This window comes from Hippocampus comes, unplaced genomic scaffold (assembly GCF_001891065.2).
Source record: "Hippocampus comes isolate QL1 unplaced genomic scaffold, H_comes_QL1_v1.1 scaffold186, whole genome shotgun sequence".
Classification (NCBI taxonomy): Eukaryota; Metazoa; Chordata; class Actinopteri; order Syngnathiformes; family Syngnathidae; genus Hippocampus; species Hippocampus comes.
Window position 1 is genome coordinate 589659 of NW_017806236.1, and position 16481 is coordinate 606139.

General features: G+C 42.3%; 1 protein-coding gene and 1 long non-coding RNA gene across 4 annotated transcripts in view; one reads left to right on the forward strand and one right to left on the reverse strand.

Moving 5' to 3' along the window:
* ano3 (anoctamin 3) overlaps nucleotides 1-15908 on the forward strand; it is a 39998-nt gene extending 24090 nt beyond the window's left edge. For all 3 annotated transcript variants that reach the window (XM_019856968.1, XM_019856969.1, XM_019856970.1), the window contains exons 8-25: nucleotides 153-259; nucleotides 1646-1701; nucleotides 1771-1892; nucleotides 2950-3084; nucleotides 3176-3272; nucleotides 4209-4269; nucleotides 5822-5904; nucleotides 6079-6219; nucleotides 7069-7233; nucleotides 7403-7439; nucleotides 7548-7659; nucleotides 8531-8588; nucleotides 8870-8967; nucleotides 9163-9320; nucleotides 11189-11341; nucleotides 11473-11623; nucleotides 11728-11917; nucleotides 12438-15908. In XM_019856968.1, the coding sequence (XP_019712527.1) occupies nucleotides 153-259; nucleotides 1646-1701; nucleotides 1771-1892; nucleotides 2950-3084; nucleotides 3176-3272; nucleotides 4209-4269; nucleotides 5822-5904; nucleotides 6079-6219; nucleotides 7069-7233; nucleotides 7403-7439; nucleotides 7548-7659; nucleotides 8531-8588; nucleotides 8870-8967; nucleotides 9163-9320; nucleotides 11189-11341; nucleotides 11473-11623; nucleotides 11728-11917; nucleotides 12438-12620 (2107 nt within the window). In that variant the 3' untranslated portion in view covers nucleotides 12621-15908. The remainder of the gene's footprint in view (nucleotides 1-152; nucleotides 260-1645; nucleotides 1702-1770; nucleotides 1893-2949; nucleotides 3085-3175; nucleotides 3273-4208; nucleotides 4270-5821; nucleotides 5905-6078; nucleotides 6220-7068; nucleotides 7234-7402; nucleotides 7440-7547; nucleotides 7660-8530; nucleotides 8589-8869; nucleotides 8968-9162; nucleotides 9321-11188; nucleotides 11342-11472; nucleotides 11624-11727; nucleotides 11918-12437) is intronic.
* On the reverse strand, nucleotides 146-3049 carry LOC109507535 (uncharacterized). Its single transcript, XR_002166478.1, has 3 exons — nucleotides 2981-3049; nucleotides 2249-2291; nucleotides 146-229 (listed from the first exon to the last, which is right to left on the reverse strand). It is a non-coding gene; the product is annotated as an uncharacterized LOC109507535 (long non-coding RNA).
* Nucleotides 15909-16481: the final 573 nt, after the last annotated feature.

Below are 16481 nucleotides of genomic sequence, written 5' to 3' on the forward strand. Positions count from 1 at the left end.
ATGTGACAGAATTTTTTGGAGTTGTATATAAACAACGAATGAACCACATATTGGCAGCGTGAAATTAGTTGATAATGGCCTCAATTTGGATAATATTTGAATTTTTCTCCAGTGACCGGTAATTAATGAATGGCAATTTTTTTTCCACCCAGCTTCACTATCAACAACAGAGAGACCTTCTTCTCCAACTCGACCAGAAGCAGAATCGTCCACCATGTCCTGCAACGCACTAAATATGAAGATGGAAAGTTGAAAATGGGTATGATGCCGACATTAATTTTGGTATTCACCGGCTTAAAATCAACACCAAGCATATGCAGCTTTAACAAATGCATACAGGGCGTAATATATTTTATTCTTTTCTGTTTTCTCTCCTTATTCTGCCTGTGTTAAAGTCAATGAAACCACAAGACAGCTCCTAAGTGCGATTAATACTTCATGAAATCTTGATCGTGGTGCACCGTTGTGCATTGGGATTGTAATTTTGGTGCGGCCTTATTTACAACACCATTTAAAACAAAATTGAGGGTTGGCTCCACTGATATTTGGTCAATATATCTTCTCATAAGCCTGCTGATGTCCACTGTTATAAGGAAGTATTGTCAGTTTTACGAGCCCAATCCAGACCAATCAGCATCAAGCGTCTTTTGGCAGTTTTTCAGGGTCACTCAGCACTTACCGTACTAGATGGACTGGGCACATTAGGTTCACCACTGATATTCTGCTTTTAGATATTTAATTAAAAATGCTGTTCAATAATGTGGATCCATATGTCTTTATGACAAAAATGAATTATTGTTGTCCTATCACGAGCCGCTGTACTGGTTATTGAGCAGTGGTACTGAACCTTGTTAGAGGTACCGAACCCAACCAGTTCATATGCACATTCACCGAACACTTCATTAGTGAAAAATTAAAATCTGTGTTTTTTTTTTTTTTTTTTTTTAACAAATTCAAGACATAAAAAATGCATTTATTAAAAAATGAAAAAAAAAAGTAAATAAAATTTCAAGACAGAAGTATATGTTTTTTTAACTGTGCACGAAATGAACCAGCCAGTGATGGCCAAGCGGGCGTGTCATAACTAATTGACATGTTGAGTCGGATGTACTTTAACCTCCATGGCAGAGGCTCCGTCGAACCCCTGAGAGTGATTCACCGAACCCCTAGGGTTCGATCGAACCCAGTTTCAGAACCACTGTTATAGAGTAACGCCTTTCTTGTGTGACAGTCAAAAAAGGCTTCATCAATGAAGAGTTTCAACGGATGCTACATGATTATTTTAAAAAAAGTCAATCCAATCTCCAATGAGGCAGGCAGGCCTTCCTCTTGATTTTGCTTGCTTTCCATCGAGGGGGGAACACACACCGCATCAATGTGATTCACACAGTACAGTATCCTGAAACGTCCTATTTATTTCTGGATTTTACAATATGCATAAATGAATGGCACGGCTTCAAATAAAACCAGCGGCTAGCGGGTTATTCTCAAGTGCAGGCAGCTGTTTAAAATTCATCTTGTTTAAACGCCTCTCATGCAAGTTTAAGACTTGCATATGCTAATGAATTGTTCCTGTAGAGGAGTAGCATTGTTTAAATACACAGCAGAGGCTCATTGTTTGACTGATTTCGACTGTAATCTGCAGGTATCAATCGCTTATTGGGCAACAACACATACGAGGCTGCCTTTCCTCCACACGAGGTAAGAAGTTTCGAATTTGTGCTGAAGAGTGTGACAAACTCCTGCTTATCTGTTCTGTTTTGTCATCAGGGTGGATACAAGAGCAGACATCCCATTAAGACTCATGGTGCCCAGAACCACAGGCACCTGCTTTATGAACGCTGGGCTCGCTGGGGGATCTGGTACAAGTACCAGCCTCTGGACCTCATCAGGTACTCTGCTTTTGGATGAGGTGACTCTTAGTTTCCCGCGCATGAGATTGTGTGTCCTAATTATGAGGCGCAGCTTGGCTTTGAATACATTGAAGAAGTGAGAGACAAAGAGTAACCTAGTTTGCCTGCGTGCGCTGCTTCGTAGGATTTAATCGGTTGTGTGAATGCTTAGGCATTTACCAAACGCTGCAGGTTTTGAAAGTGCTTCAGTAAACTCCTGCAAAGTGGCATGAGAATGAGACCTTGCCATCTGCATTAACCGCACAAAACAAGAGTGCTTTCCTCACAGCCTTCCTCCTCCACAAAGTAATTCATGAGTTGGATTAAAAGCACAGTTGCCAAAAACAGAACAGTACCTCTTGATGGGGACCAGATTTGATCATTTAAACGGGTGCCGACCTGCAGTATGTAAGGCAAATCAATAATGAAAGATAAAGAAAGATAATGACTGAACAGCAAGAAAATGGATCTTCCCTTTGGGTAGTCCGCTATAATGGCCACTTTAGAGTGCCTCATTGTCAGCAGTTACTGCACACATGTCACAGAGAGAAGTCGGCAAAAAAGTCTGACATGACAGCTAGCGTGGGGACTGGGACTTTGCAGTGGTATGGCTGCTTTACTAGAGTGCCTCATTGTCACAGCGACGAAAATCCCTGCAACCATGGGATATATTAAAGCCACTGGAGGCTTTAAGTGATATATTTTCGTTGCTCAAGCAAGTAGTAATGTGGAGGAATAAGGAAGATGCTACACAAACTAACATCCATTTTTCCAGGTCGTAGAGGATTTCATTGAAAGTTATCAACCTTTCACTCTAAAAGTATTGTACCCTGATTTTAAAGAATCAGTAGCTAGTACACATTTAAAAACATAATAAAGCAGCACAAACTTTCAGAAAATCGATGTAGCAGTTCGCTAATCCTCATTATTGGTTCTCATCACTGCATCGTATTGCACAACACATCCTCCTCACATCACAGCTTCACTCTTAATAAACATACTCGATGACCCGCTGTTGTAATAGCAGGCGCTGTCTTCTCTTCTCTGTCGCTGTCAGGCGTTACTTTGGAGAGAAAATCGGTCTTTACTTTGCGTGGTTGGGTTGGTACACCGGCATGTTGATCCCCGCTGCTCTGGTTGGCGTGTTTGTCTTCCTCTACGGCCTCTTCACTATGGACTCCAGCCAAGTCAGGTCAGGTGACATCGCCTGGGGTTACTACAGTGAGTGTGCACAGAGTTCATATGTTATAGTACTAAACTGAACTAACTACTTTTCCCTCCAGCAAAGAAATTTGTGAAGCGACCACAATCACTATGTGTCCAATGTGTGAGGAAACCTGCAAGCCGTGGAGGCTGAGTGACAGCTGTGTCTATGCAAAGGTCTGCTGTTTGTCTTCACGTGTCTTTGTTGAGTGACAATTTAAAATTGACATCGATGAAAATACAGGTGGCTCCCACCATGTGCACATTACAGTGAATCTGCAAAGCATTCATATTGCTTTTTCTGTCATTTGCTGTTCTGTGACATTGTTTCTAAATGGATTGCATTAACACACCATATAGCGTAAGTTCAATTGATCTATTTATTCATTTAGGGGAGGGGCGAGGTTTTTCAAAATGTATTCAAACTAAATAACTAACTATATTATTAATTACAGTATACTAATACTAGTTATTACTGTTAATGCCTAAAATGGAAAAAGCAATGCCAAACTAATATCCAGTAAGGATATTTATCATGAGAAGTGTAAATTGAGTGACATGTTATCTTGTGCATTAAAGACAATGCCATTCAGTTTAGAATGTTCGTTTCTGTAAACTGACGATGGGAGGATGTTATATTAAAAAATCTCGCCTGGGTGCCACGTTGGGTCGAGTTCAGGCATGACTTTGGCCTGCACTGAAGGTGTGAGTCTGTCTCCAACAGCCCACTTGGACAGACCCATTGTCTAGCTGGGGTCTGTTTTTCACTAATGTGAGACTGCCATGCCCGACACAAGCTGACCCTCTTATTTACCTTAATTGAGAAAAGAGAAATAAATCAATATGATGCATTGCAAACAACTGTGCTATTCAGATCATTAGCAGGGCATTGCTCAGGAAGCAACAAAGAAATTAAAACTCTTCCATGACAGCAATTTATTAATCTGTGTCCATAATAAAACATGAGCATTATTATAAATGTGGAATTTTTATGCAGCCCTTCTATTAAATGTCATTAAATGGCGTAGGATTAATGTTGTGTCCGGTGAGTGTAAATATTAATATTGCTTGACAAGCATGCGTGTGTGATGGAAACCTCTTTTGTGTGTCAAGGTGACCCATCTGTTTGACAATGGTGGCACTGTTTTCTTCGCTATCTTCATGGCTATTTGGGGTAGGTCCACACTGTGGGGGTTTTTTTGCATTCTCAGAATGCTCATTTTCACTTTTTGGAATTCAATGATGCCAGTTCTCATACATTCACTGTATATCCACAATCTGCAGTGTAAATATGATCTATTTTCATATAAGCAGTATCCATATGATAATGACGACGGTATATTGCAGCTTTCCCAGCTATATCGTCATTGTGTTGTGGATTCTGAATGTTACTGCAGCGCCTGACCCTCATCCATCTTTCTGCCAATGTGAAAAATAATAACCTGTTCCCAGAGGAACACTTGGCACATAGTGTTCTATGTTTGGGTTAAAGGAAGGCAGTTGAGTGCTGGAGAGCCCAGAGAGGTTCCAGCTTGCTGACTGCGGTCCCAGAATTCAGCATGCAGGCTTTTAGCAGAGTAGACCAAACTAGGCAGTATTGTTCCACATAGTGCACTTGAGGTCGGCTGTGTGTGTGTGTGTGTGTGTGTGTGTGTGTGTGTGTGTGTGTGTGTGTGTGTCTGTCTGTCTGTCTGTCTGTCTGTCTGTAAAACATTGTTTTCCCCAGGGAGACCAGTGTAGTGTGCTTTTGTGTCTCTTTAAAAAGTGGGTCAAGTTATATTAGACTTCAACATCTTTAACAGCCGTCAAAGTTATTGCTTTGCATGCTTTTGTGCTTTTGAAGCCAACGTCGTTATGACACATGCTGGCTATGTCTGTAAGTACCCCTGAACGATCTAATGAAATCAAAACCTATGTGCAAAAATAACAACACTCCATTTTGACTGACACTACTGTATAAGAGATTGAGACAGAGAGAGAGAGAGAGAGAGAGAGAGAGAGAGAGAGAGAGAAAGAGAGAGAAAGAGAGAGAGCGATACAGTAGATAGCTAGGTAGCTAGCTAGCTTTTCATAGGTCGGTATCAACGTATCAACAAACTTCAGTTGTCACAAACCAATCATTTTTGAACCTTTGTAAATTGTAGCAACGCAACTGTCATTACACATTATGAGCAATTTCTTGCAATAACAAAGGTTCAATGAATACCCCTATGAGAGTCAAAAGCATTGTTATCTTTTTTCGAGGCGGGTGATGTTTTCCAACAACTCTTGCTTTGGATGTCATTAGAATGTGATAGAGTACCCCGTATTGCGGCTGCTGTGATTAAAAGCCCGAAATCACAAATCATTTTCCTCCTAAAGCCTTTTTCTTTCCGGGTGTGTCCTGACTAATCCATACCCCGACAGAAACATAGACATCATCACCGGTTTAGTGTGCTCGTACTATCACAATAGAGCATCGGAACAAAAGCAGCCTCTCCAGACGGAATTGTACCCATTGAACGTTTGAAAGTAAAAATTGATCTTTTTCCATCAAAGGAGATTTAGGATGAAACACTGGATGTTTTCTTTAGCCAAACGACTGAAGAAATGTGAGCTGGAGGCTGTAATGAGCATCAGTAATGACTGCTTTGTGTTTGCGATGTTCCCTTTGATTCTGCCCGTAATTAGCAGTCAGGCTTGTGTTGTACCTCAAAGCTGATCAATAATGTGATGGATCCCCACAGCGACTGTCTTCCTGGAGTTCTGGAAGAGGAGGAGGGCTGAACTGACTTATGACTGGGATCTCATTGACTGGGAGGAGGAGGAGGTAGGTCAGCAAGAGCCTCAAATATAGATCCCCCTCACGCCTTGCGGTCGCCTTTTATGATTTCGTCTTCATTTTTTTGTGCCGTGCCTCGTCTAAATATGACACCGCCATTGTGCTCTGCTAAAAGCATCTGCAGTTCAATAGTTCATAACCAGAATGTGTGTCATTCATCAGGAGGAGCTGCGGCCTCAATTTGAAGCCAAATATTCCAGAGTGGAGCGAGTCAATCCCATATCTGGCAAGCCCGAGCCTTTCCAGCCCCTCTCAGACAAACTCAGCCGGCTCATGGTGTCTGTGTCCGGAATCTTCTTCATGGTAAACCCTTTGATCCCTCAATAAGCTGCCCATTGGGGCTTTTCGACTGAACAGTGATTGTGTTATTTAATCTGTGTGCTGCTACTGAAGTGATCTGATGTGCCAGCTGTGGCATTACATCACCCTCTGCTGGACAAAATTTCATGGCACAACAGAATAAGAACCTTATTTGAACTTAATTGACTTAATTGAACGGTGTACATTGAAACTGTAACATTTATTTTGTGAATTCTTCTTTCTACCCACAATCTTGCTGCTGTAGACTGTAAATTTCCCCAGTGTGGGACAAATAAAGGATATCTTATGTACAATCAATTGTACTTTACGCTATTCACAGGGCACGATGCGTTTGTTTCTTGAGATCTTGTAGCCAACTTCACTTGTGGAACAGATTCTATTTGTCAATTTTCGATTCAACAAATGTGGTGCGAGGGTGTTGCCTGTGAAATTGAACTCAGCGTTCCCAAAACTGTCGTTAGTCACAGTTACTCTGTGATTTAACAGGGGGAAGGGGCAATTACTTTTTCACATTGGGACTGGTAGTTTTGGATTTTTTTTTTTTTTTTTTTTTTTTTTAGCTTTAATAAATTAAATTGTCATTTAGAAACTGAATTTTTACAGATTTTTAATACATTTAGGTTTGTAATTTTTTTTGTGCTGCCAAATTTGAAAGAATCTCCTGTTTTGAAAATTAAAATGTGTTTTAATTTTTGAAGCCATCTCCTTTTCTGTAAATGAAGATCAGCTCCAAATATCTGTTATCGGCCTCGGTATCCGCCCTGAAAAATGTAATGGATTCATTGCTAATTTTAACAGCACTAACAGCCTATGATAATATTCTCTGCTTAGATTTCGCTGGTCCTGACAGCCGTGTTCGCAGTGGTAGTTTTCCGTCTCATTGCCATGGAGAAGTTTGCATCCTTCAACTGGCATTTTGTGAAGAAGAACTGGCAGTTCGCCACCTCTGGCACCGGTGTCTGCATCAACTTCATGATCATCATGTCGCTCAACGTGGTGGGTGTCCAGACAGGCGCATCATCTGCCATGTTTACATATCGAAGGCCAGCGAATGTTCCGTGAAACGTTTATTTTACAAGTTTATTCCCGGAAATGTCACAGCTGTGGCCAGAAAGTCTCGTTTTTGTGTGTCATTGCTGATCCTCCCCTTGCTGATGTTTGTCAGGTGTATGAAAAGGTGGCCTATCTGCTGACAAATTTAGGTGAGCACAACACACTTGCTAACATTGTTATAACTCTTGTCCCAGATTGTTGACAAGCCTTTATCCGCCCCCCCCCCCTTGTCCACACCCTGTTATCTCCCCCCGCAGAGCATCCAAGGACAGAGTCTGAATGGGAGAACAGTTTTGCTCTCAAAATGTTCCTCTTCCAATTTGTTAACTTGAACAGTTCCACGTTCTACATTGCATTCTTTCTGGGAAGGTAGGCCCGTTGCCATGAATCACATTTCCTGTTTTTACAGTGGAGAAATGTTTCCAAATCCTATGTCTGTAGATCTTCTAGAGCGCCCTTACTTTCCCTTCTCAACGTATAGCTATACAAACAAAAATATTATAGACCTCACGCTAGGGTTTGCATACAGCAGCATATTTCCAGTGGAAAGTCCAAAAAAATGTTTCCTATGGATGGACACTTGTGTAAATCTTCTGCATTTGACATGGTTCATGGGAATGCATACTAATAGATAGGATTCATGCAAAAAAAGTTATTTTATGTATGAAGTAGCGCCGTGACCGAGTGGTTAGCACGTTTGCCTCACAGGTTTAAGGGTCGGAGGTTTGAATCCAGGCTGTCCACCTGTTGCCATTCATACAACAGAATAAATCAAGGCTCCCCGGAGTATGTGAGCTTCGTGGTTCCATTATTATGGCCCATATTTCACACCAAGTCAATTTGTGTGTTAAGGCAAGATCATCCAGATTTCCTATTCAGTCTTTTTTTTTTTTTGATGCTTTTGATTTAGTGGTGTGCCGTGAGATTCTTTTTTTTTTTATTTAAAATGGCTCCATAAAGGTTGGGAAACACTGCCTTAGTACGCACGTGAGCAGTAGTTTCAATATAATAATACACTGTGAGGTACTGACTAGCATTATAATCCACCATTCATTTTATACCTTGACATTTCGGTTGGAAAATGGAATTCCTCCAGTTGATGTCGCGCATATTTGCAAAGCCTCGAAATGTTTCAATCAAAGCTTTCATTTGACCTAATTGAGTCTCTCCCACCCACGAGTTCATTAGTATTCCTCTAATTGAATTTCTCAGCTAATGTTGCCGGTCTTGATCTGTATAGGTTCGCTGGCAGGCCTGGAAAATACAATAAACTCTTTAATCGGTGGCGACTGGAGGAGGTGAGTGCATGCATGCATCATCTTAAGTGGGTGATTATTTGTGCTGTGATTCAGCCCCCCCACATGACTTCTGCTTTTTAATGATATCCTTGCATTGCATGGTCTGATTTGCTTTGACAAAAAAAATAATAATAAATCATCCATCCATTAGATAAGTGTCTCATTAAAATAATGAGGTTTTTTTTTCCCCCCCATGATTTGAAATCATTTGGAATACAATGCATGAAACGGTAATATAATCAAATTTCTTTCCATTTATTTGATTATTATTCTTGTTTAAGTGTCACCCCAGTGGCTGCTTGATTGATCTGTGCCTGCAAATGGGTGTCATCATGTTTTTCAAACAAATCTGGAATAACTTCATGGAACTTGGTTATCCGTAAGTACCGGTAATATTTTTAATGTCATGATGTTTTGTTTAGTTTTGTTTTTTATTCTGATTTTTATTCAATGAATATTACATCCTGCTAGTCAAGTGTATGGTTTCAACCGCTGCACTGTTTTGCTGCATTGTCAAGACGTACCGGTAGTCGTTGCTGGGTTGAATCACTGCGTGTACCTGTCGTTACGTCAGTTTGCTGCAGAACTGGTGGTCCCGTAGGAAGATGAAGAAAGGTGGTGGCACCGCGGGGCAGAATGTGGAGAATAAAAGTCAGCTACCTCAATGGGACAGAGACTGGAATCTGCAGCCTATGAACGCGCACGGCCTTGTGGATGAGTACCTTGAAATGGGTGAATCATTGTACTTGTGCAGCTGTGTTGTCATCAGTATTGATCTTGATGGAACAAATCCATCCGGACTCATTGCGTTTGTGTTACATAGTCAATGGATATCAATGTGAAATGTTCTTCCTGCATAGGTTTGCATGGGAACGCAATCTTTTTGGCCCCTCCTAATCAACCACAGAACAATTTACATTGAAGCTGCTAAACCATTACAGCTTAAAAATGCTCATCGAGCCATTAATTTAACATCACTTTTATTATTGCACACTTAAAACTGCTGGTTTAAAAATAACTCAAATTGGGTGACTCATAGCGAACTCAGCACTGGGTCCAAAAGGGACATAGCCAATACTGAATTATTTATACCCAGCACGTTGGGTTAAGGGCGGCCCGGTGGGCCAGTGCTTAGCGCGTCGACCTCACAGCGCAGTACCGGGTTCAATTCAAGCTCCGGCCTCCATGTGTGGAGTTTGCATCTTCTCCCCAGGCCTGCGGGGGTTTTCTCCGGGTACTCCGGTTTCCTCCCACATTCCAAAATCATGCATGGCAGGCTGATTGAACACTCTAAATTGTCCCTAGGTGTGAGTGTGAACATGGATGGTTGTTCGTCTGTGTGTGCCCTGCGATTGGCTGGCAACCGGTTCAGGGTGTCTCCCGCCTACTGCCCGAAAACAGCTGGGATAGGCTCCAGCACCCACCGCAACTCTTGTGAGGATAAGCGGATCGGAAAATGGATGGATGGACGCCGGGTTAAGAATTTGACCCATGATGTTGGGTCAAGATTTTAACCCAACAAGGTCTAAAAAAAAAAAAAAAAAAAAAAAACTCCGCAAAAATGGGATAGTAGGTTATCAGTATTGCTGTGGTTAAAAATCAACACAAATTTTTACTATTTTCTATGAAGAAGAAGCAACTTTCCCCCTGTCATCTGTCGCCACAGCGGGTTACACTTTTTGCACCGGATGCCCCTCCTTACACAGCCCACCCATGACCAGGATTTGAACCCAATCTTCATGTCATAAATCAGTGGCTTTATCCACTCAGCATTTTTGAAGAATTTTATTAAATTTACGTCAGTGCACAGAAACTCCAAAATAATGACCATTTTCTGCTCTCCAGCCAGCCCAAATGCAATCTTCAACCCAAACTGCCGAGTCAAAATTACTAACCCAAACTCAGGTAATAGTCACCCAATCTTCTCATAATCCACAGCTAACCAGCGACTGAGTTAGGAAAACAAACGTTTTTTTAGGTTGTATCACAATTATAGAAGAACCACATAACAGCATGCAACTATGCCATGTTCATTATTTTCAAAAACAATTTTGATCTATTAACATGACAAAAATGTGAAATAACGTCATGAAATACATCATGCTCGCGAGTCTGACCATCGCTATGCGGACACGTTTGGCTTGTCAAACTCGGCTGGAACAGTTTTACTTTGACCAATCAATCAGAGGATGTTATTGTGGGCGAGCTAGCTGGCACATATGTGGCGAATTTCAAATCTAAATGGTTAAAGAAACAGTCTTTTTGCCAATTTGTAAGTTAAATCGGCCTGTGGCCTTGACTTGCTTGGCAGCAGATGTGAATGCAGTGCACGCAAAGAGAAATGCAACAAAGTGAAGAGAATGGAATAGAATAGACAAGTTCACGGGACACATATTGGATTTGGAATTCAGCTTGTAAATGCGAGTCAGTGTTTCTGATAGACCAGCAAACAAGGCCAACTGGCCTTGATGGAAAAAAAAGGCATGCAGACACAGAAGAAGACAATTTACTCAGAAAAGCATCCTGTAAAAAGTCAATTTTCCAAAAGAATTGCTGCTCTATTAAATACAATATGAAATCAAAGTATTGTTTCCTCTCAGTCCTCCAGTTTGGCTTCACCACCATCTTTGTCGCTGCGTTCCCGTTGGCTCCGCTCCTGGCTCTGCTCAACAACATCATCGAGATCCGTCTCGACGCCTACAAGTTTGTCACCCAGTGGAGGAGACCCATGCCTGCCCGGGCCACAGATATCGGTGAGCTCGATCGCTGACTACCACTTTATTCAAAAAGCAATCATAAAGAACAATTCACAGTTTTGTAAATATACGCTGTTTCATGTCTGTGTTGCCCCCGGCATTTAAAATATTTATGACATACCTTTCAGGTATCTGGCACGGGATCCTTGAAGGTATCGGCGTGCTCGCTGTCATCACCAACGCCTTTGTCATCGCCATCACCTCAGACTACATCCCTCGTTTTGTATATGCCTTCAAATACGGCCCCTGCATGGACAGGGCGTACCGGCACGATGATGAGTAAGATTTAAAAAAAAAAAAAAAAAAAAAAAAAGGATGTGAACCTTCACCCAGCACTGTGACTGAACTTCAGGTGTACTAAATGTCTCCTTTTGGCCGTGTAGGTGTTTGCGAGGCTACATGAACAGCAGCCTGTCTGTGTTTGACATGAGCGTGCTGAAGAACAGCAGTGAGTCGGAATACTGCAGATACCGAGACTACAGAGCTCCGCCCTGGAGCAAGGTGCCCTACGAGTTCACTCTGCAGTTCTGGCACGTCCTGGCTGCCAGACTGGCCTTCATCATCGTCTTTGAGGTATGGCGACTCTTCCATGTAAAGTGAAAATAAATAGCTCTTCTAAATCCGACAGACGACCGAGAACATTGTGAACAACCCTCACAAATGATTGGGCAAACAATATCTCCATCCAGGCATCCATTTTCTAAACCGCGTATCCTCACATGGGTCGCGGGCGCGCCGGAGAGCTATCCCGGTTGTCTTTGGGCAGTAGATGGGATTACACCTTAAACTGGCTGCCAGCCAATCGCATCGCATTAAAATGAAATGCTCATTCGTGTAGACATCCGAGCTCGGAGTGTTGGCTTTACATGCTCGTTACGTTCTGCACTGAAAAAAAAAACTACTTGATTTTCGGTTGCACGTGATCCAGATATCACATATGATTTGTTTATTTTTGCGGAAAACACGGGAAGCTTACATTGGTACGCCACATTTTAATCACGTGCACATTCAAATCAAGTCAAGCCAAAGTATTTTTTTTTCCAGTGAACTGGGATGATGAGTGTGACCTCATATTGGTGAATGCTTTCCTCAGCACCTGGTGTTTGGCATCAAATCCTTCATTGCGTACCTCATTCCGGACATGCCCAAGGACCTTTGTGACCGGATGCGCAGGGAGAAGTACCTCATGCAGGAGATGATGTACGAGGCGGAGCTGGAGCACCTGCAGAAGGAGCGCAAGAAGAACGGACTGCGTTATCACCACGAGTGGCCTTAACTTTTTAAACCCTCACATGTACACCCCCCGCAGCCCCTCCTAAAACGACATCCAGCCTTCCACGCCTGCCTGTTTAACCTTCAGCAGATTCACCAAAGACTTCACATATGACGACACCCCCACCACTCTAAAGCTGCTTCACCCTGAACACTCCCTCCCTCGCCATCTGTTGCAGAGTTGGCGCCACCCTCGTGTTCCACCACCCTCCTCGGTCCATCGCCTGGCTTCCTGCGGCAGCTTCTTCCCACCTCAATCTCCCCCCCATCCTCCTTCTGCTGTGTGTCATGGCCTCACTACCATCTGTAATGTTTACTATGCAGATGAAGGGCTGCAAGCGGTTCCCTTCGTCAGCCATCTCTCTCTCTCTCTCTCTCTCTCTCTCTCGCTCTCTCTCTCTCTCTGTGTGGCAGCTAGCACTCGTCTGCTTGGACTCGCCGCATGTTTTTCGTTTTCTCGCCGAGCATCAGCAGAACCGCGGTGGTTCGCGCTCGTTTTCCAAATAGAACGGACGACGTTCCTGCAAAAGTGACTGCATATCGCCCTCAAAGCATGCTGAATACTCTTTGTGGCAAGATGTAAAGCAACAGCACTCATCATGGAGAAATGTCCACGGCAGCCTAGAAAGTGCATGGTAGTGTTGTTGTTGTATCCCTTCTCGGTGCCTGGTTTGTGTGAGCTGTGCGCGTGCGTTTGTTTGTTGTACTACTGTTGAGCTTGACTGCCTTGAGTTCGCCGGATGTGAACTTTTCGCGATATGATTGTGCCTCCAGTTGTGCGCCGACATCACGTGTGCCTGTTTGTGCTGCACATTCGCTTTTAAAGTGCAACGCGTCCTCTCTCCGACTCTTAACTTGCTCTGTTGAAGAAACTTTTAGACGCTGGAGCGAGTTTGTTTTGGACGTGACTCACACGCACTTAGGTACCCACTGCGGGTCTAATGGCTCTAAAACAACAGTGTCTGTTGATACATAGCTCCTATTATGAGCGACGTATGCACGATGGAGCTGCAAATCTGCTTTCCCCTCCACTTTCTACGCTCATGGCCTGTTTTTCATTTGTTATTGGAAGGGCTGGAGCATGGTTGAAACTTGGATGGTTTGGACATACCTGTGGCTTGGATGTTCGCTGCACAAAGAACATCGATCCACTGTTGCTCCCTCACGAAAAGAAAGAAAAAAAAAAGCACTTACACATATATTCTCGAGCAAAGAATCCCAGCCAGCCGCGGTTTTAGCTCCGCTGTGACGCTAATTGTTCTAAAAGTTTCAAAATTTGGTCGTTCCAAAGAAAAGTCGCCTGTCAACGTCTTTACCAGTGCGCAACGACTTGGGAAAGAGGAGTGACACATTTTGAGGCAAAACCACAAGCAGTCAAATTACAAACCAAAATATACTGTCTAATTTCCAGTTAGAATACTGTATGTCTTTATACAAACATTTATATATACAAAGCAAAACGGTCAACAAAATAACTAGGTCAGGATGTTAATTGCTTTGCTGGTCAATTTCTCTTGCACAACTTCAATTCCGGTGAGGGTTTTCGTCAACGGTGACTAAAACGTGACGAGACGTCTGTGAGTTGACGAGACGAGACTGGACAAAAATCTTCGTGGGTAGTCTGCCAGACGATCACAATGCTGCTGTTCATCGGAAGATCTTGTGTGTGTTAGAAGTTCTTGTGTGTGTGTGTGTGTGTGTGTGTCTGCGTATTTTTTTTGTGCTCATTGAATATCGAATGCTAATGACGAAGTTTTTGCGACTTTTTTGTTTTAATCTGTCGGGGAAAAAAATTATATTGCAGATGCAAGAACTAACTCTAGGCCGGTCCAAAATATTATTGTTGCTTTGAACCCCTTTTCTTTTCTCTTGTTATTTCTAGTAATAGGTAATCATTTTCTATTTTGACTGGAAATGCGATAAGTATACATGTTCGGGTTTTGACTTTTACCTCAAAGTGTGTAATGACAGCTGCATTGGAGCCGAAACCCCAACAGACGTGATATTTTGAAGACAGATGGCCCACAATTTCCAAAATAAATGTTACATTTACACAAAGCAAACGAGGGACAAAAAGAAAACCAATACTGGTTCACAGCCCTTGGGAAAGAGATTTTGTACTGTTCATTTGTTTCTGTCAAGTAATCGAATTATGTTGTCGTTCCATGTGTGGATAGGGTTCATAATGTCTTTATTAATGTTCCTGTTATTTGTTTTGTTTCGGGTTTTTTTTTTTTTTTTTTTTTGCTTTTTTGCTACTTGTACTCACCCACAGATGTCCTGTCTGCATTTCTCAGGTGTCCTCTGAATGTTTGCTGATGATCAACTTTTCATATTTTCTACAATGGTCCATATGCAATGATGCACCCACCTAAATCTTTTTTAGTTTTTTTTTTGTTTGTTTGTTTGTTTGTTCTTTTGGGGGGTTTATAAGGTAATCTTCATCATATTCCTTCTGACATTTAACGTCCATTCCAAAAACCAAAAAAAAAAAGGAACAACAAAAGATATTGCTTTCATGCTATTCTATCAGATAATTTCATTTTAAATCGTCGTCCCCCCTACTAGAGAGAGACTCTAATCTTGAGGAAGCTAGTCCAGGTTCCCTGCTATGTGAAGACTGAAAATCTATGCATGTTGTAATCCTTGTACAGTCCAGTTTGCATGATTTCGTGCCTCCTTTGGGCAGCTCTAACATCAGTAAGTTTGTCTTTAAAAACATATCACAAACACAACATTTTTTCAACACTGAGGATTTTGGAAAGCCCAGAAAAGACTCATGTTTGCTGGAGGGAGTGAATTTTATACAGGGCCGCTATTTTCTAGATCAAAAAACAAACACATGAACAGTTAATAAATCAAAGGTAAGTTTTACAAATCTAGCCCGGCCCCCCTCCCCCTCCTAACTGTCATGGATGAGCTCCTTCACACAAGTATGACGCCTGCACAGTGAAAAGAACGGTGTTCCTAATGCCTCCTACTGCTGTTGGCAATAGCACAAAGCGAGTGTTGTAATGATTACTGGGAATAGCTTGACATTGCGCTCTCTGAAAACTTTTGAGTGGAATTTACTTGAGAAGTGGATGCAGAGACACAGAAGTGTTAGCCCATGCATTTGGATGAGCGGTAGGATATGACATGAGTGTATTCGTAACATGGTTTACTTCGTTCTTGTTTACATGTAAAAAAATAAATATATATATACTGTATTGAAATGTATAAAAACAATGTAACATAAGGTAATTTGGATATCACTCTTTTCTGTAATAAACCATTGATTGTATCTTTTAAATTGAAATCTGGTGTGTATATTTGCTGTGCTGTGTTAGTGTTGCTGATGCTATGGGTGTCATTCATTCATTCATTCATTTTCCGATCCGGTTTATCCTCACAAGGGTCGCGGGGGGTGCTGGAGCTGGTGCCCAGCTGTATTCGGGCAGTAGGCAGGGGGACACCCTGAACTGGTTGCCAGCCAATCGCAGGGCAAACATAGACGAACAGCCACTCACGCTCACAATCACACCTTGGGACAATTTCGAGTGTTCAATCAGCCTGCCATGCATGTTTTGGGAATGTGGGAGGAAACCGGAATACCCGGAGAAAACCCACGCAGGCACGGGGAGAACATGCAAACTCAACACAGGAAGGCCGGAGCTGGGATCGAACCCACTGTGAGGTCGACGCACTAACCACTGGACCACTGGGCTGGCCGTGCCCAACATGTATGTGGAAAAAAAAAATCTGGATTGTGTGTGAGAGAGAATCCTGAATGAAGTGCCTCTCATACATTCCCTACGGTTTTGTATCAATACACTAATACCGATATTGGTAGAAATCGTTTTTGCCCAATGTCTGAGTGTATGCC